At 39.7% G+C, this 21017-nt stretch overlaps 2 protein-coding genes across 3 annotated transcripts in view; both read right to left on the bottom strand.

Annotated features, from left to right (window-relative positions):
* Positions 1-7220: 7220 nt before the first annotated feature.
* LOC116753687 (zinc finger and BTB domain-containing protein 44-like) lies at positions 7221-7836 on the bottom strand. Its single transcript, XM_032631699.1, has one exon. It carries the CDS (start codon positions 7834-7836, stop codon positions 7237-7239), a length of 600 nt encoding a protein of 199 aa, XP_032487590.1. The 3' UTR covers positions 7221-7236.
* An 8272-nt stretch (positions 7837-16108) lies between these two features.
* KNG1 (kininogen 1) overlaps positions 16109-21017 on the bottom strand; it is a 28347-nt gene continuing 23438 nt past the window's right edge. The window contains exons 8-11 of one of the 2 annotated variants that reach the window (XM_032631693.1): positions 19961-20068; positions 19756-19842; positions 18296-18373; positions 16109-16345 (exon numbers count right to left, since the gene is read on the bottom strand). In XM_032631693.1, the coding sequence (XP_032487584.1) occupies positions 16265-16345; positions 18296-18373; positions 19756-19842; positions 19961-20068 (354 nt within the window). In that variant the 3' untranslated portion in view covers positions 16109-16264. Of the gene's footprint in view, positions 16346-16427; positions 18374-19755; positions 19843-19960; positions 20069-21017 lie in introns of those variants that run through there. The other variant, XM_032631692.1, reaches the window with a different exon arrangement.

Raw genomic sequence — 21017 nt, 5'->3', positions numbered from 1 at the left:
TTTATGTCGCTAAGTTCACCTTTACAAAGTTCCCCTGGCTGCATGCCTGGAGTCTCAAGAATGGCAGCGGTGTCAACATTCCCCTGGCGGTATCTTCTAATCAATTTCAATTTCACTTCACTTCTAGCGATATCACTTTTCCTTTTTTGGGGGGTGGGGTGCTGCACTTTAATCTTTCTTGGACAATTCTTTCAGTCATTCACTTTTGTAAAATGTCAGGTGGGCTTTATCACTGGAAGACAAAGCAGCAACTGTATACTGAATAACAAATGCACGGTGACTAGTCATCAACAGACTTTGAAAGAATTGATGTGATTGGCTACAGATCATGATACACATCTCTTATTTCCCTAGTGCTTTGAGGATAGTGAAGTTTTTCCTATGTCATTACTTACAGGTATTGGGGGACTGGTCTTAATTTAGACCGCTGTGACTGAAATGTGTGCATATCAGAACTGTGCAAAGTGAGGAGTTATTATACTCATTTCCCAATGAGAAAGTGATCAAATCGGTTTCTGGCAGAAGAGGTTATCAATGCAGAGGTTCTACATTAATCATTTTGTAGTCTTTGGAACCAGTTCACTCAGGTCAAAGGTGAAACCTTGATGTATAGAAAAGGTAAGTCTGTATTTAAGAGAAATGAAGTACAATCTATTTCTTGGAAACAAACAAGTAAAGTTTGAACCAAGACCTTCCTGTTAACAAGCAGGCAGGTTGAATGTTCCATTGAGAATTTCCTGTTCTCTATTAGTTCCTCCCTTCTCCTTCTCCCCTCCTTTTAGTCATTGAAACACTTATAATCAGAGATTTTTAAAGTTTAGCCTTCAGAATCACCCAGGGCTTGCTAAAACACAGATGACTGGAAATTCACGTTCTGACAAGCTCCCAGCTGATACTGATGCTGCTGGTCTGGGGACCACACTTTGAGAACCACTGCGTTTGTTGGTAGACTCAGGAATGGAATTGAAATCTCTTCAATTAAGTGGCTAATTCACAAATTTTTGACTAGCAAAAGCTTGTGATCAATTGATGAACATGAATACTTCTCTCAGGCCATAATTTAAGTCCCTTAAGCCAAATCCACAATTCTACAGATGCCACTTTTTCCAACATGAATTCAGTTTGCCTTATTGTACACCTATACAAACATTTAAAAATCTTCAGAATACTATCTAGCTATTTTGAACATTTACAAAAAATATTTGTGACAAAAATTAAAATCTAAAGACCAAAAATACAATTTGTTTTGCTGTGTAACAAAGAAATAATGTTTATGTTCTTAATGGCTTGCTTTTTGAATCAAGTAGGTTTATTTTTATTTATTTTTTTATTTTTGACTGCGTTGGGTCTTTGTTGCTGTGCGCGGGCTTTCTCTAGTTGAGGCGAGCAGGGGCTGCTCTTTGTTGTGGTGCACAGGCTTCTCATTGCGGTGGCTTCTCTTGTGGAGCACAGGCTCTCGGCGCGTGGACTTCAGTAGTTGCAGCATGCAGGCTCAGTAGTTGCAGCATGTAGGCTCAGTAGTTGTGGCAGGCGGGCCCTAGAGGGCGCGGGCTTCAGTAGTTGTGGCTCGCAGTTTCTAGAGCACAGGCTCAGTAGTGGTGGCTCACGGGCTTAGTTGCTCCATGGCATGTGGGATCTTCCCAGACCAGGGTTCGAATCCATGTCCCCTGCATTAGCAGGCAGATTCTTAACCACTGCACCACCAGGGAAGTCCGCCTGAATCAAGTAGGTTTTGAAACATAATTTAAAATCTCACAGGAAGTTGGAATGAAGTCTGTGGTGTAGTAATGCACCAATGCTAATTTCTTATCTTTGATAATTGTAATATGATTATGCAAGATGTTAACATTAGGGGAAGCTGGGTGAAAGGTGGTGTACAAGAACTATCTGTATTATTCTTGCAATTCTTCTGTAAGTCTAAAATTATATCACAATTTTAAAAGTTTTAAAAAACTCATAGCAAGAAGAGCACTCTGATATATGTATACTTATATATCGAAAAAAGTTTTCATCTGCAGAAAATTACTTGGGTTTCCTCATTTATCTCTACAGAATAATTCAGTTGCCATGTTCTTTCTATTTCTTATAGTCTCAGGATAATTTCAGAGATCGCCTAAATGGATTTTATTGGGATACCCATTGAACTTTGGTGGAGGTGTAGAAAATGCCTATGGATGAGGCTTTCTGAAATTGGTAACATTTACTATTATCCCCTTCAAAAAATGCTTATTTTATTTTTTGAATAGGTAATATATTTATAATATCTAAAGTTTAAAAGGTACAAAAGTGTATATAGTGAAGAGCCATCCTCTTACTCTTGTCTTACTGCCACCTAATTTTCTCCCCAGATTCAACCAATAATATTATTCCTCTGTATCCTTTACGTATACTTGTTAATACATAAGCAAGGAAATGCATGTCTATTTTACAGAGAGTGATAGCATAGTTTACTTCTGTATCTTTTTCTTTTATTAATTTATTTTTTTACTTAATATATTTTGGAGATACACATTCTGTATCAGTGCATAATAGGCTTCTTGATCCTTTCTTGGGTCTGCATTTTATCCTGTTGTATGGATGTACACAGTTCCTTTCACTCATCCCCTTCATGGATATTTAGATACCTCCCATCTTTTCTATTACATATGATGCTGCCATGAACAGGTTTCCCCCATCATTATTTGCACATGTGCAGTTATATCTGCAAGAAATGTAATTCAAGGGTCATGTATGTGACATTGTAATTTGGAAGAGTGTTATTATATGAACTTTTTGATAAGCAATTATAAACTTTGTACAAAATGCAAAAGAACGAAAGGGTAAATGGTGAAAAAGAAGTCTTCCTCATACCCTTTCCCTCTAGCTCCTCTCCCCAGAGGTAACCTCTGCTACTTGCTTCTTGGCTATAGACAATATTTCTGGCCACTTTAATCCAGTTTTTCAAAATCTTTAGCCAGTGGGGTGGTCCTTCCTTCTTCCCTGCCTTCTCCTTCTCCTTCTCCTTCTCCTTTTTCTTCTTCTTTAAGATTTCTATTTTAACATTACCCTTGATTAATTTAAGATGGAAAAATCAATGAAGGCATTGCTATATACGTGTAGGGCCTTAAAACAAAATTCTTTTACAATCTCTCCTGCGAAGTGTATCCAACTATTGTTACCAGACAAGGGTATTCCAAACCTGGGAATAAACTGTCCCTTAGAAGTCTTTTGCGGATAGTCATTGTGTCTACCTCTCTTTGTGGCTGTTTCCACTCACCCTAAATAGATGCTTGCAATCACGAGAGCATACTCATAACAACTCTTCAACATTGAGGGGCTGGCAAAAAAAAAAAGGGCAGCTTTTACAAGACTCCAGGGCAAGTCTGGAAAAAAACTGCAGCATACAGATCATGCCCATTCACTCCTGGACTCTCTTCCTTGTTGGCAAGTGCTGAACTGGACAAGGCGAGGGAGCAAATCTTTGTTAGTCTGGGGAGCAGCAAAGACAGTTTAGATGAAAATGACATCCTGTGAGTGTCCAAAGCTTCTGAATTTTGGGTCAAGTTGTAGAAATGGGTAATATATGAAAAAGTAGCCCTAAGAGACTGGAGAGTTGATACAAATAATAGCAAAGGTGACTAAAAATTAGAAGTGGATATTTTATAACAGCCATAGAGAGATAACAGTGGAAATCATAATAATTCTTTTAGCAGTCAGGAACTTGGGTACAATCATGGAGCACTCAAAAGCATCACAAGGATCAGTATAAATATTGGCACACTTGCAAAACAGGTGAGGGCACACACAGAGGTTTGACAATCTCTGCTCCCATGTCAGAATATAATTTAGGCAAAGAACTTTTACCTGCTTCATGTTGACAATAGATGACATACCCAGAGACCAATTTTCTTTTCCCAAACTGCAAGTCATCTCTCCTCTCTTATATATAATTTTTTTAAATTATTAACCTTAATATAACTTTGATATGCACTCACACACATATATAGTCCTGTAAGTTTAAATGACAATACTTAAATCTTTAAAACTCCAGCTCTTAAAACAACTTTATCAAGTATATCATAATTTGATGTTTATATGCTTTTTAATCTTAATTTGAGTATTCTGAAGGAAAAAAGTGTTCACACATAAATAAGAATACATATATAAAACCATGCATAGGTGTTGTGTAGGAGCTATGCATTTTATTTTTTATTTCTCTCTGTGTTGGGAGACCATTCTCCATGGGGTTCTCATGATTCTGCACATCATAAGAGCAGAAGCAATGATTAACTTTGCTCTGGACTCTCTTTCAAAGATGTTTGTACAGTGAGCAACCAGGAGATAGAGATTGTGTCTTCCTCCAGAGCAAAGGATGTTTTTATTTATTGCCCATCGTAGTGATGTCTCCCTCCAGTACAAAGTTCAGGTGGGCTTACTGCTCATTATAAAATATTTGTGTTCTTCAAATTCAGGGTTCCTCTCCTATAATGCAATCCACTGTGTGGGCAATACGGGTACCCCCCTGACCCTCTCTGTGTCACTCTGTGGGAAATGGCACTTAGGGGACTGGTGAAATGCTGGGATTGCTGGGAGTAATACTATCTCTGACCCAGGTGTCCTGTGTCTTCTGCCACCGTCCATGAAACTGTGGAAGGCTAGCTTGTTGGCTGAAATTAGAGTAAAATCTTAGATTCTTCACAGTTCTTGGCACTCTGAATTTTATTTTATTTTATTATTTTATTTGTTTGGCCACGCTGCAGGGCATGTAGGATCTTAGTTCCTGGAACCAGGGATCGAACCCAGGCCCCCTGCAGTGGAAGCACAGAGTCTTAACCACTGGACCTCCAGGGAAGTCCATTGGCACTCTGAATTTTAATGTTTTTCAAAGTCCCAGGTAAATATTGATTCTTAACTAGGTTTCTCAATAAACTATTAGTCTGTTTCCACAGACAATTTAAGATTTTAGAAAAATATATTAAGTTGGCATTAAAGTTCACTAAATACTATTTAAAAACTTTTATTAGAAAGATATCACATCTTATAAGTTTACACATAAAGGGAAGTGGAGAAGCTCTCCAGGTTCTCATAAATTTCAATATCATCTGAGGTTTTCAAGACCAGTTTCTAAGGACACCAATCATTCAGATAAAAACACAACTCAGTTGTACACCCATATTCATGTTTATATACTTTAAGCAATAGTAATTTATAAGGCAAGTGTTTAGAATTTTGGAATTTTCATTTAATTTAGCACTTTGTAAAATGCTGTATTTCTCACATTTGCTCTGTTTGCATTTTTATTTCTCATATAGCAAAACCAGGAGAAGATATGTAGCTATCTTTCACATCCAGAATACATAAAACATTTATTAAAGTATTTGAGTAGTATCACATAAACTTAGCTTATATTTTACTTTTTATTCATGCATTTAAAAAGTAATATGGAAACTCTAATCTTCATTAAACGGATTTTTTAAAGTCTTTTCAGTTGGAAGCTGTGTCCTTTTTTTTCTTATAACTTAGAAAAATTTTATTATTAACGACTAGCACCCAGACAAAACTGAGATCTTGTGTTTTGAATAAGAAACTGTATTTTCTTTTTCTAACCTAATCAGGTGTTTTCATAATTATTAAACTTTGGGTATATACATAGAAAAAAAGAGTTACTCAAAAGATCATTGTTCATGGACTCATGAATATTTAGGATCAAGGTCAGTGATGCTTTAATGGCACCAGGTAAAAACGTATATTCCAGTCTAGAGTATCATATATATTTCGACTATAAACCACGAAGTTTCTTTCTTTTCTTTTCTTTTTTTAGCAGCAAGAGGTAATAGTCAATAATTTAAGGTTTTTAGTTTTTCTTTAGTCTTAACAATTCTTTTTTTTCCCCAAATAGATTTGAGTCATAGATCAACATTTTATAGACTCTCCTCTACTTCTACATTATTGCTCACATTGCGTAAAAACTATCCTAACTGCTTTTAATATGACATTTGGCAATGTCTTAAAATATTTTGGAGCAAGGACAATTTATCACTGTCATATGGGTATTTTGTAAACAATCTCAGTTGGGTTAAGAATATAGCCTTAGGGCTTCCCTGGTGGCGCAGTGGTTGAGAGTCCGCCTGCCGATGCAGGGGACATGGGTTCGTACCCCGGTCCGGGAAGATCCCACATGCCGCGGAGCGGCTGGGCCCGTGAGCCATGGCTGCTGAGCCTGCGCGTCCGGAGCCTGTGCTCCGCAACGGGAGAGGCCACAACAGTGAGAGGCCCACGTACCACAAAAAAAAAAAGAATATAGCCTTAACAGAGAATTCTTTATTTTGTCCAAAACAGCAGAATAAAAACATCCTCAACAATACACAAACCTATGTATAAAATATAGAACATCTCCAGTATATCTCCTTTTCATGGGATCATGCCAAGTATAGGCAAGAGAAAACTGATTTAGGCAATGACCCAATTAGCCAGGCATTAACATTCAAAGACCAGGTAAACAATAATTTTATCCAGAAAAGCTGTATGAAAGAGTTCCTATGAAGCCGATTCACACACTATATTCTCTGTTCCTGGTCATTTCACGCACAAGTTGACTATCCTTAACCATGCTTCTTTGCCTTCTTTCACAGAAGAAAGATTATTTGGAGGAGTGGTACTATAAAGGTACAGGGAATACCTATCCCAATACCAAATTTTCACCATGAAAAATTATAGTGACAAAGCTTAAAAAAAAAACCACACAAAACACGTGGGATTTCAGAAGTATATACCCTAATAATTTTTAAGAAAGCTCACCATAAATACTTCCAAAAACAACAGGCTTTACAAAAGACTGTACAATATCCTGTGTGTAGGATATAGGATATTCAGGCCATTTGCCAGATTCACTCAGTAATATGTTTCTGGTGTACGCTTTCATTTCAGGAAGGTCAATAACCACCTGATTTCTTCTTGACCTAATGATCTGTTGTTAACCTACTCCTGATAATGGAAGAGGAAACTGATACCAGTTTTAAGTCAGCTGGTTCTCCTTAAGCCTCAAGGTTTCTATTATATTTCAACACCATGTTATTGTGCACTTACAGAAGCAATCTCTCAGTCATGAAAAATAAAACATCAGTTGCAGACCTTACAAAGTAAAAAGGGAAATTCTTTCCCAAATGCTTTTTTGCTTATAAAGTTAAATTAAATTCAAATGTACAAGACCAAGCACAGGCACTTTCCAAAAATCGAAAATGAAGCCAAACCATGAAATTACTCAATAGTTACAGAAGACAGCTCTGATTTTGGGGGGTCCTCTCTGGTTGCCTCGGCACAAGCACTGGTCTTTGGCTGCCCTGGCATTTCCTCCTCTTTTTCTGTCAGCCCACCAAGAAACCCCAAGGGAAAAGTGCTTTCACAATTCTGGGTCGAGGAGACCTGTGAAATCACAGGCATCTGGACAGAGGAGTTGTCTTCAAAACTGTGTTCTCCAAGATCATACTGAACAAGGGTCTCTTCTTGCTCCTGGTTTAAGTAGTCCGGTACTAGGAAATCACTGCTCTGGAAGTAGTTTGCTAGCTCTGACGTTTCATGGTTCAGACTCCTCAGGTGCACGATTAAATTTCCAGAGTTGGTGAACATGGCGCCACATGTTTTGCACTCGTAAATCCGAGGCTTGCGAATAATGTGCCGGGAAACCCTCGTGTGGTGTTTATATTCCCCGAAGGAAGTGAAAGTGGCACTACATATCTGGCACCGGAAACAGCGTTTACCTTCATGCTTTAGGCGATGCATCTTTAGCGAGTGAGCCCTGGTGAACTTTTTCCCACAGCGGTCATACTGAAATGGTTTAATTCCTGAGTGGGTGAGCATGTGCTGTTTCAGGTTCTGAATCGCACCCCACATGTTGGACACTGAAAAGGTCTATCTGGACCATTTGGACTTGGCCGTTCTGTCCTGTGATCATCATCATCTGCGTGAGCACTGGTGCTAGAAGTGCTCTGAAGTGTAGGTAACCCTTCAGTGACGCCTTCATCTGCTGAACCTGCGGGCGGCGGTGCCAGGGCCCGGAGGCCTGCTGTTCCCCCCCCCCCGCCCCGCCAGGGTGAGGCGGCGAGGAGGTGGTGGCGGCGGTGGCGGCGGCAGCCCCGGGGGAGGGGACGGAGCGCGCGGCCTCGCTCCCTCTCTCCTCCCCCGGGGGGCGCAGCTGTGTCTTTTTTAAAAATCATTCTCTCTCTCTCTCTCTCTCTCTCTATATATATATATTTTTTTCTTTTGGTTGCACCGGGTCTTAGTTGTGGCAGGCAGGCTCCTTAGTTGCGGATCGTGAGCTCCTTAGTTGCAGCTCACGGGCTCCTCAGTTGTGGCTTGCAGGCTCCTTTGTTGTGGCATGCAAACTCTTAACTGCGGCATGCATGTGGGATCTAGTTCCCTGACCGGAGATCGAACACCACATCCCCTGCATTGGGAGGCAGATTCTTAACCACTGCGCCACCAGGGAAGTCCCAGGAAGCTGTGTCTTTATAATTCATCATCTTACAAATGGAAAGGGTCTCCTGTATTTGCTTTTTTTTTTTCCCTTTTTGTAACTACTCATTGTTGGCTTGTCGTCAATTTTCCTACCTCTATTTTTTATGTTATAAATAAGAGAGACAAGAGGTCATTCAATGAACGTTAAATTTTCCTTTTTCTCATCTAAAAATGTTTTTGAGAGTGTTTATATTAGAAAACAATAGACATACTCTTTAAATTTTCATTAATAACTTAGTTATCTTTATATCATAATTTATATGTTTTAAGTTTTATTTTGCTCAGAGTTTTAACTCTCATCTAAAACTTAAACTTTTCCACTTGGAAGGCACCTTTTCCTAGGAAAAAGACTTTTTAAGTTTCAATTTCCTGAAGACTACACGTTAACCTACTTGATGCCTTTCTATAGGCCATAGAGTATAAGTTTACTGCTGGGCACTTGAGTGACAGCCCAGTATCTATCTTTCCTCACAGCCTGGAGATTTTTTCCTCAGGCGTAATGTCTCATTTTTTTTGAAAATCTTTATGATCCCTTCCCCTAGACTCATAAAGTCTTAGTGGTATTTTGTCACCAATTATAGGAGTCCCATTAAATTTGAGATATTTTACTGGACTTTATTTTCTAATTTCCTCCATGGGTGAGTCATCCTATATAATGCAAAGGCACCAAGGGAGGCTCTTGTCCTCTGTCTTTAGTGGCATATCTACACTGGTCTGCCAGAACAGAAAGCTTTTACTGCCAAAGGCTTCAGAAAAGCTAGAGTCCCTTTTGGGGTCCTACATCCTCCTGGGTACATATGGACTTTCACATAGAAAAGTAACCACGGCCATATAACAAAAGGAATCAGTAAGCTCTTAGGCAAAGTGAAATAATACAGCAGCCCTGTAAGAAAAAGGAAAAGAAAGGATGCAAATGTATTCATTAAAAAGAGAAAGCCCTTTTTCCCAGTGGCCTTGAGTTTCCTATAAAGACCTTCACTTCTTTTTTTTTTTCAATCTTTAATTTTTTAAATTGGGGTATAGTTGTTTTACAATGTTGTGTTAGTTTCTATTGTACAGTGAAGTGGAGCTCCCTGTGCTATACAGCAGGTTTTCATTAGTTATCTATTTTATACATATTAGTGTATATATGTCAATCCCCATCTCCCAATTCATACCACCCTCCCTTCCCCCCTTGGTGTCCATACGTTTGTTCTCTACATCTGTGTCTCTATTTCTGCCTTGCAAACCAGTTCATCTGTACCATTTTTCTAACTACACATATATGGGTTAATATACCGATATTTGTTTTTCTCTTTTCTGACTTACTTCATCTGTATGACAGTTTCTAGGTCCATCCACATCTCTACACATGACCCAGTTTTGTTCCTTTTCATGGCTGAGAAATATTCCATTGTATATATGTACCACATCTTCTTTATCCCTTCATCTGTCAATGGACATTTAGGTTGCTTCCATGACCTGGCTATTGTAAATAGTGTTGCAATGAACATTGGGGTGCATGTGTCTTTTTGAATTATAGTTTTTCTCTGGGTATATGCCCAGTAGTGGGATTGCTGTGTCATATGGTAGTTCTTTTTTAGTTTTTTAAGAAACCTCCATACTGTTCTCCATAGTGGCTGTATCAATTTACATTCCCACCAACAGTGCAAGAGGATTCCCTTTTCTCACACCCTCTCCAGCATTTGTTGTGTGTAGATTTTCTGATGATGCCCATTCTAACTGGTGTGAGGTGATACCTCATTGTAGTTTTGATTTGCATTTCTCTAATAATTAGTGATGTTGAGCATCTTTTCATGTGTTTGTTGGCCATCTGTATGTCTTCTTTGGAGAAATGTCTATTTATGTCTTCCACCCATTTTTTGATTGGGTTGTTTGGTCTTTTGATATTGAGCTGCATGAGCTGTTTATATATTTTGGAGATTAATCCTTTGTCCGTTGATTCATTTGCAAATATTTTCTCCCATTCTGAGAGTTTTTTCATCTTGTTTATGGTTTCCTTTGCTGCGCAGAAGCTTTTAGGTTTCATCAGGTCCCGTTTATTTATTTTTGTTTTTATTTCCATTTCTCTAGGAGGTGGGTCAAAAAAGATCTTGCTGTGATTTATTGTCAAACTGTGTTCTGCCTATGTTTTCCTCTAAGAGCTTTATGGTGTCCGGTAAAGACTTTCACTTCTGCATTTATCCTCTGGGGGTCAGCAGTTCCCTGTAAAGGAGGAAAGATACCCTTGGGAAGGGTGAGGGCCACTGGCAGTCATTCATTTCGTTTCTCATTTTTCCTGGCGGTGAGGGAAAACTTGCTTCTTACTGGGGCTGGACACTCACAAAAAAATCCTCACTCACCTGAATAAGATTTAAGCTGAATCACCTCTCAAATGTAGAAACACTTATTCAGAAAGGACTATTTTGAGTCAGCTACTCACAGATGGGTCTCCACCTATCGTATGGATCCACCTTTTGTAATATCAGTACAGTAACAGCAACAACAAATACCATACTTACTGAATTTTCTTACTAAGATTTTCAGCAGTGTATCATTATTAAAAGTTATTCATATGTTTATCACAATTATGAAGGAACTTATGAAAATCAAGTCTAAGGGCATAAAAAATGGTCATACTTGTTGAATAAAAAAATAGAGATTATATGTTATATTTACAGCATGATTTCCTTTCTGGAATACACATACCTACAGGCATTTTGAGAAAATATTTCTGGAAAGTCATAACCAAAATTTCAACAGTAGTTTCCTTTGGCTGGTGAGATTACAGGAGTTTTTACTTCCGGCTTTAACTTCTTCTGTGTTTTCTAAATTTTCCATACTAAGCATTAAAGTATGTACTATAAAATAGTATATAAAATAAAGAATAGAGATATCATCAACCTTAGAGAAAAATAATAGTGAAATTCAACATTTAAATGAATATTTAAATGTGAATAGTCTCCATGTTAGTCCTACATTTTCCTGTTACATGTCCTGGCTTTTATTTATTAATATTTACCTATCATATAGAACTAGCATAAAGTTGTTTGGGGGTAAATAAGATTTTGGCACTGAGTGGTAGTAGATGTTCAAAACAGAGAGAAAAAATGCAGGAGAGAGGCATCTGCTCATTATTACTCTTGCAGGGCACCTGGGCAAATGTCACTGCCCACGTCTTTTTCCTTCTACTCTTGGTCCATCAGTTCTAGATTTCCTCATTATAGGATTCTAGAATCTTGGAGGAGGATGGGCCACCCCTGTCATCCTGTCCTGCCCTCCTACCCAGCTCAGAGACTCTTCCCAGAATACCTCTAACTTCCTGGCCTCTCCTTCAGCACCTCCAGAAATGTGGAGCTCAGTACTTTTGCCTGAAATGCTTTCCCCCTTTCTCTGCCTGCAGCACTTCTACTCATCATTCAATATTCAAATCAGGTGCTCAGTTTCTCAGGCCCATGTGGCACAGTCATTCGTGCTTCTGAGTGTGGACTCTGGGGTCACAAAGACCTGGGTTCAATCCTGCCTCTTCTCCTAACACTTGCTGTGTGATCTTAGCCAGTTTATCTCGCCTCTCTGAGCCTCGGTTTTCTTACCTGTAAAATGGGGTTCGCAGATGTGGTCATGTGTATGGGCTCTTCATGGGGTGTCCAGTACATAGCAAGCAAGTAATAAATGGTAACTGCTACCACTAACATCAGTGGTTTCAACGCTGACCTGCAGATTAAAATCACCTGCAGAGCTTTTAAAACATGATTTAACAGGTCTGGGCTGATGCTCCTGGCAAAGTTTGCATTGTTTGAAAGTTGCCTAAGTGATTCTAATGTGTAGCCTGCCAGGTGGGGAACGGTTACACCAGCAGTTTTGAAAGTATGGTACCTGGACCAACAGCACCAGGGAAACTGTTAGAAACTCAAATTCCAGGGCCCCCTAGCAGACCTACCAAATGAGAAACTCTGGAAGTGAGCCCCAGCAATCTGGGTTTTAACAAGCCTCCCAGGAGATTCTGAGGCATGCTAACATTTGTGAACCACTGCACTAGATTGTAAGCTAAGTAAAGGCAAGAACTGTTTGTCTTGTTCAATGCCGTACATATTCTTAGGGCTTGACACTGTGCCATACACAAATTCAGTTTAGTTCAACCAAGAAATGTTGGGACTTCCCTGGAGGTCCAGTGGTTACGACTCCATGCTTCCACAGAAGGGGCCTGGGTTCAATCTCTGGTTGGGGAATTAAGATCCTGCAAGCTGCATGGTGTGGGCAAAAAAAAAAGAAAGGAAAAAAAAAGAGAGCTTCCCTGTTGGCGCAGTGGTTAAGAATCCACCTGCCAATGCAGGAGACACGGGTTCGAGCCCTGGTACGGGAAAATCCCACATGCCACAGAGCAACTAAGCCCGTGTGCCACAACTATTGAGCCTGTGCTCTAGAGCCCGTGAGCCACAACTACTGAGGCCACGTGCCACAACTACTGAAGCCCGCACACCTAGAGCCTGTGCTCCATGACAAGAGAAGCCATCGCAATGAGAAGCCCATGCACTGCAATGAAGAGTAGCCCCTGCTCGCCACAACTAGAGAAAGCCAGTGCGCAGCAATGAAGACCAAACGCGGCCAAAATTAAAAATAAATAAATAAATAATTTTTTTTTAAAAGAAAGAAAGAAATGAAGAACTGTCGATTGAGTGCTAGTTTTCTTCAAGGCATTGTGCCTGGTCCTGGGGATACGATGCTGTATGAGACAGGTGCTTGTCCTCAGGTTGCTTGCAGCCTCTCAGACTCAACTCTTCCTTCCTGCTCTCACTGCTCCTTAAGCACCTACCGTTGTAAACTTTATGCTGATTTATATATATATTTTTATATGTCTGTGTCCCCCACGAAACTGATCTCCTCAGAGCAGGAACAGACTGTACTCATTTCCTAAGAGATGCTCAAAAGCAGTTGCATTGCTGGGCCTGGCTCTGCATTTAAGACCAATGGAATGTGTTCCCCTAATGAAAAATGATGGAGGGAAAAGGCTGGTGTCAGTCAAGGTTTGATCAGGGAAGCAGAACCACTGTGAGGATTACGATACAAAAGATTTACCTTAGGGCTTCCCTGGTGGCGCAGTGGTTGAGAGTCCGCCTGCCGATGCAGGGGACACGGGTTCGTGTCCCGGTCCGGGAAGATCCCACATGCCGCGGAGCGGCTGGGCCCGTGAGCCATGGCCGCTGAGCCTGCGCTTCCGGAGCCTGTGCTCCGCAACGGGAGAGGCCACAACAGGGAGAGGCCCGCGTACCGCAAAAAAAAAAAAAAAAGAAGCACAAATGGATGAAGCTGTGTGGTTCCAGAGCCAAGGTCATGAACATGGGTGTGCCTTTGGCTTGGGAGTAGGCAGAGGGTGTAGATACTTCAGAAGAGTGAAAGGTAGGTGCTGGGTCTCAGGAAATTCATGATTATTTTATCTAACAAGGGTCTGAGGTGGAAATACTTCCTGTTGTCGAGTAAAGTGAGACCTGTAGACTTTGTATACCAGCCCTGAGAGTGGTCATTCTTCTGCTGAGATGTGATGGTCTGGAGATACCCAGAACACTGCCTTGAGTCCAGTCTTGTCTCATCTAATCAGTGCTCTCCAGAATCTTCAGCATACTGGGTCTTAAATGCTCTTTTAGCCTGTCTTAGCTCAGGACATGTAAAAGGTGCTCTACTGCCTACTTCAATATAAACTCCCACTTGGTAGAACAGGAAACTATACTCAATATCTTGTAATAACCTATAATGGAAAAGAATCTAAAAAAGAATATATATATATGTATATATACACACATACACACACACATATATCAATTATTTGCTGTATACTTGAAACTAACACATTATAAATCAACTGTATTTCAATAAAATTTTTTTTAAAAGCCGTCCCACTTGGGCTTCATTTTATCTTTTCCAAGTTGGTCCCTCCATCTCTTCAGCATCTTCCTGTCACATTAGTTGGGTTCACTGCTCCACAAAAATCCTACTTGGATTAAATGTCTGTTTCATATGCTTTCGTCTAGGCTTCCCAAAGTGATTGTAAGCTCTTCAAGGGAAAGCATTTATGTCTTTTAAATTTTATTTCTCTTCTTTTGCCTTGAGGCTCCCATAGACTGAATATGTGAACACAAGTCAACTAAAGATGAGTAGAAGCACCCAATCACCACACTCGTGCTCTGAGGACCCAGGGAACCCCCAAAATGTGATGAGCCGGCAGGTATTTAAACTAAGACTGACAAAAAAGAAGGCTTACGTCAATTTCTGTCATCTTACTGATGGCATCTTCATCTTACTCCGTAATTCTTCTTTTTTTAAAAATACATAATGACTTTTTTATATATAAATTTATTATTATTTTTTTTTCTGCATTGGCTCTTTGTTGCGGTGCACAGGCTTCTCATTGTGGTGGCTTCTCTTGTTTCGAAGCACAGGCGCTAGGCGCATGGGCTCAGTAGTTGTGGCTCGTGGGCTCTAGAGCTCAGGTTCAGTAGTTGTGGCGCACGGGCTTATTTGCTCCATGGCATGTGGGATCTTCCTGGACTAGGGCTTGAACCCGTGTCCCCTGCATTGGCAGGTGGATTCTTAAACACTGCGCCACCAGGGAAGTCCCTTACTCAGTAATTCTTTAAAATGATTGCACAGGTTTCTCTTTGTTGACTTTCTCTTCAATCTGGATAGTACAATGGAGTGGGATGTTTTAAATAAAAATTCAATATTAAAAAAAATAATAAGTATTTCTCTTTTTCTCAGGACTGACTATGGTAAATAGCCAATGCCTGTGCTTGACTCCATTCTAGTTTACCATGAGCAGGACTCAGAACAGTACCAGCCACAATGAGATATTTCATAAAGGTTTTGGAGCGAAATAATAATCATCTCAGAATCAGAAATTATCTTGATGTGTTTTTTGTAATGACAACATTGATGATAAAGCCTCGTGATAATATGGTGTAAAGGTGTTCAAGGACTGAGTTTGAATGCCAGCTCTGTCACATATTAACTTTGTGACCCTGGGCAGGGCTCCGTGAGCTAGTTTCCTCATTGTAAAAGAAAGGTGATCACGGGGACCTCAGGGTGGTTGTGAGGACTAAGTTACACACGAAAAGGAGCATTCAATAAATGTGTTTTGCTACAGAAAATTTTAAATCTTTTATTTTTTATTCTACTGGTTTTCTATTTTTTCCTTTACCTGGATCAGAAAGATAATTTTACATTTTCCTTCAACTTTTTTGAAACTTAATATTTTCTGATAATGAGAAGTTGGTAGACATCATATTAACAAAAGATTTTTTTCCTTTTTTGGTATTTACCTGGATCATAACAAATAATAATAAAACAAGACGAATTTCTCTCAGCTTTGGGCTGGGAATCAGGAGGAGGAGGAAGGGAAGGGAGAAAGAGAGTCCTTAGACTGGTGGCAGAAACATAACCCACTAACCCTTGATTGGGCACCTGTGACGAGGTCTCTGTGGTGGGGAAGCCCCACCAAAGGGATCCTTTCTCGGTGAGTAAGAATGCTTCGGGGCTGGGCTGTGAGCTCCCAGGGCAGAGCCCTACTGCCCGCTCTCTGATCAGCTTGACTTTGCTGCAGGTTGGTTGTGACTGAAAGGAGACCACTGAATTAACTAGGAGGGAGAACATCAAGTTGGAACTTTATTTTACCCAGCCACAGAGGGATAAAACGGCATTCTTCTCTATTTAAATTCTATCCCATCTTGTCCTTCCACGCAGGGCTGCTGACAGAGGTTGTCGGGGCAATTGTGCCAGGTGTGGAGATTCTGCCCACCGGTCAATTGACCTCACTCTCAGATGCTGGTTCTGCCCCTGTCTCTTGAGGTCGGCCCTTGTACTCGCAAGACTTTATGTGCCTCTGTAAGTATAGTAAAACTCCATTAATCTGATGTTATCATGCAAGAAGAGAAAAGTGAAGCCACCAGTTGACAAGATGAGACTTTTTCCTGACATCATAGGTTCTTTATTTGCAAGTACAGATAATATTTGAAATGAAATAAAAACTCAGACGCTCAAATGCATCCAGTAAATTGAAGGAGCAGTGACACACGCATCCACAAGTGAGTGTAGCTGTATGAAGCCCTACCTGTTTCCCTAGGCAAAAGCACAGCAAGGGTTATAAAATATATGCCTCCCTCACATTATCAGGCAACTAAAGATAATCATATTATTCTCTTTTGCAAAGTCCGTACACTTCAGTGTTGTAGCAAAAAAAAAATGCAGTTATAACGTGAGGCTAGAGAGGAGTTTCTCATAAAATTCCTGTAAGTATAGTAAACAAAATTTACATCACGTCGCATGATATTCCCTTATCAATCATTAAAAAAAGATTTCCTTAAGCAGGCCTGCCTTTGTATTACTTCTTCTGCTTTGCATCCTTATCATTAAACTCAGAGCTACTAAACACTAAGGATTACTCAATCTAGCCCTGGCAACATATAAACAAACAGAAAACTCCTATTTGAAAGCCCTGTTGCAAAGCACAGTTAATGAGTAAACAGAAATTACTGACTTACAAGAAACACTGTCACCCAGAAGGAGAATTATCAGAATAGCTTTGTCAAGTGGGAGTAACTGTTTAATATAACTAGCCCATTTTGGAAACAGAAAGTCAATTAATTTACTTTTTCTCTCCTGCCTGTGGCCAGTCTGTCTTTCTCTCTTGTCCCTCTTTGACCTCTGGAGGTTTTTATTTATTGTTTTTTCCCCATTAAGAAGTTCAGCATTCAGTCTCTTGACTTCCCTTATTTTCACATGTGTTCAGGGCCCAGATGTCACAGTTTATTCAAAATGTCAAGAATCTTTGTATGAAAATTGATGACGTACGTTTTAAGGTACACATTCGTTATCAGAAAAGCAAACTGCAGTAGGCCACGAGTCACATTAGTTTGTCCATTTTCTGTGCTAGTTGAGAAAACTTGTGAGGAAGACTCAGAAAGGAGTTTGAATTCTGCGCACAGCTTTATGTCGTCCATAGAGATTGAGGGTGTCCCCATTAGGAGTCTCACCATTTCTCTCTAGGCTGCTCTGAACGTTCATGGTCTTAGTTGTATTATATCAGGATATTTGGACAATGGGGAGAGGGGATGATGAGATGTTAAGGAAATACCCGTAGCTGCATAAATTAATAAAGAGCATCAGAGAGACTGAAATCATGAAATTCTTTCATTTCTACAGTTGGATTCACTCCATTAACTGGCTTCCAGGGGCGTCCAGGACATTTGGGGGAAGTTGTTTCTGGAAAATCTGGAAGCAATTTAAATGCAAGGCTATTTGGCTCTATCTGGATGTCAGGGATCCAATCATCATCACTCTCTGTGGGAGGTGGTAGTGTATTAGGCATCACAGTTGCAACGAGATCTGAGTCCTGAAAGTTAGGAAAGATATTGGCTACACTTGGCTGGGCTAGGGAAGGGAGGGGTGTTGGCCCTTCTGTCTTCTTTTGTACCTGTGAAGAAGAGGTAGTACTATCTTCATAAAACTTTGCCAAATACTCTGTTCTTTGACCATCGTGCTTTCCATTGTTTTTTCCTCTATTTTTATGTTTTCCGTGGCCATGACCATGCTTATGTCCATGGGCTAGGCCATGTCCCCTTTGATGTCCATGACCCCTTTGGTGCCCATGGCCAAGATCATGACCCCTTTGGTGTCCATGGCCTTGGTCATGCTCATGTTTATGGCCATGGCCAAGGCCATGTTTTATTTGCTTTCCATAGCCCCAGCCATGCCTATGAGTGGGTCCTTGTTCTATTCCTGAATCCCGCTCTTCATCTTGAACAGGTGCCAGGAAAGTGTGGGGTGGACTTACGATTGTTCCTTCTTTAGTTTTCTCCACTGGTACTGATCGGAAAGGTGAAAAACCTGGAGGCCTTTTCATCAGTGTGGTCTAAACAGGAGATATTAAGATGAATGCATTACTGTGAAAACCACACTATCAAAGAAGAAAGAAGGGACAGGGACCTGGCAATGCTATCTCAGTTTACAGTGGGTCATGTCTTTGCCAGATTTTAAGTACTATATTATAATAATAATCCAAAAAGGATGAAAATGAATAATATTTTTCCTTTTTTGATTGATTTTATAATTTGTAGATACTGATTCTTTTTCTTAATAATACTCTAAACTAGAGAATTTTTTATTTATCTGGAAAAACTGGATGGTTAACTATATAATCTCTAGGGTACTTTCTAAGGCTATAATTCTGTAAAGCCACAGCATATTACTTATTAGTTGATGCTATTTCTATTAGCACAATCACTGCTTTTATCCAAAAGGGCCCTACCTGGCTTTAAGAATGGAATATATAGGCAGCATATACCACAATCATTCTGCTGAACTGAAACACATTAGAATATATATGTTCATAAGCTTGAAACACAGCCTTTGTATAATGTTTGTATTAGAGTATATACATACCTACACATGGCGAAAACCTAAATGAGAACAAAGGGAGCGGAGGCAACTTGCATTGAAGATATGGATTTGTGGATTGTTTCTACCTACACTTTCACTACCTATGAGGACGTGGCAGTCGGAGGCACTGTTTGGTGATGCAAAGAGCATGGTCCTTGAAGTCAAACAAGCCAGACCCTACTAGTTACCGGCATCTTGGTGAACAGAGTGGGCTCTGATTTGACCTAGATTTGAATCCGAGCACCACTAGCTTCACTTTCCTCATGTGTAAAATAGGCATGATAAAAGCACCTGCCTCATAGAGTTGTCAGGAGGAACATATGTGTCAGGTCCTCAGTACAGTGCCTGGGAGGGAGGAAGCACTTGAGAAAGTTATTATTCACTTTAGGACTTTAGCATCTTCATAATTTTTAGTGTCTCAACCTTGACAGTGGGGAAAGTATTACTTACCTCCGAGGGTTCTTTTAAGAATTAAAAAAATGATGCAAACTAATGCTTCTCAAACTTGAATATGGGTATGACTCCCTTGGGGACTGTGTTAAAATGCAGCTTTTGATTCAGGAAATGTGGAGTGGAGTATGAGACCTGTGTTTCTCCCAAGCTCCTTGGATGTGTTTCACTAAGAGAGCCTGTGGACCCATGGGGCACTGACAGTGTCTGAGAAGTGATTAAGAGGACCGCTGCTCTCCTTTCTAGTCATAAAAAAAAAGAGATCAGCACAGAAATGTGAGAGCTCTCCGCATTTTAAAAAGATAGTCCCCCAATTCACTTAAATAGTGGTTCATTTTCAACCCCAAAATATGATTTTTTGGAATGAGCATAACTAACCCAAACCAACTGTAATTAGAATCATACCTGTCCAAGTGATTGACAGTTGACAGTAGGGTAAATTTTTTTCTCCCAAGGTACCACGTAAACATCAGCTTTACAGTTTAGAATTAACTATCCACGAAAACAGAAGCCAAAAGAGAGAACAGTGTTATTCATGAGATACATAAACAAGCATAAAACATCATATAGGTTTCCAGGGAATAAGTAAGATGGTTGCGTTACTACTCACACTATGTTTATTGATCTCACAACTTTTGGTCAACTCTTCATTACTTTCCTTAGAACATGTGGTTTCCCTGGCCGTGAACACAATAGAATATTTTTTTCCAGCTACCACCTGGAAAATGAATTAGTACAACATAGGAGCTTAATTAACACTGTGTAATAAATCATATATTTTACCATAAGGGCTTTTAGGGGAGAATATTGACATTTTAATTATACATTGACCAAGTGAGAGCTACACTCAAAAAGCACAAATATTTGACAACAAAACTTTGTTTGTACGCATGTTAAAATATTTGGCTATTGGTTGGGCTCATTTCCTTTTCTAAATGGGAAAAGAAAACCAGGCTATAATTTTTATTTTTATATTTTTCTCAGTTTTATTGTTTAGCAGCTGCAAAATTCACTAGTAATTCTAAGCCTCAAGTCATAATATATAGACTCTAGGAAGAGTAGGAAGTAAAACTTAAACATTTCCTTTAAACACAATCTTATTGGCCTGCCAAACCTTGAATCATAGAAATACTGAGCTAGTACCACTATAGAAGTTATGTGGATTAAATTATGTGAATAGGAAAATTATCTGGATTTCTAGCTCGCTTCTCTGAGTTTTTTAATATTAAGAAATTATTTTAAGCTCTAGCACTCTAGCAATATTTTCAATCATTACACAATGCTGTCTTCTGTTAACATTTGTGGCCCAATTTTTTTCCTTTTTTTTTTTTTTTTGGTCTAGAAGAGACACACTTTATTTACTTAAAAAGTAAAAATCATTGTGTGTGTCTTTTTTTTTTAATACACTGACTTCAACAAAATCCCAAGCACAGTTTTTTTTAAAGCCTTACAGCCTTTATATACTTGAAAAACACAGTTTATAAAATGTTTTTAAATTATATATATAAATTTAAAAGTTAGGGACTTCCCTGGTGGCGCAGTGGTTAAGAATCTGCCTGCCAGGGCAGGGGACATGGGTTCGATCCCTGATCTGGGAAGATTCCCACATGCTGTGGAGCAACTAAGCCCACGTGCCACAACTACTGAAGCCCATGTGCCTACAGCCT

The sequence above is a fragment of the Phocoena sinus genome, chromosome 4 (genome assembly GCF_008692025.1).
Source record: "Phocoena sinus isolate mPhoSin1 chromosome 4, mPhoSin1.pri, whole genome shotgun sequence".
Lineage (NCBI taxonomy): Eukaryota > Metazoa > Chordata > Mammalia > Artiodactyla > Phocoenidae > Phocoena > Phocoena sinus.
The sequence above is the reverse complement of the archived record's forward strand: the minus strand, read 5'-3'. Positions and strand labels throughout refer to the sequence as shown.

Coding starts and splice junctions, on each gene's coding strand:
- LOC116753687 (XM_032631699.1), bottom strand. CDS start 7,836: ATGCTCACCCACTCAGGAATTAAACCATTTCAGTATGACCGCTGTGGG.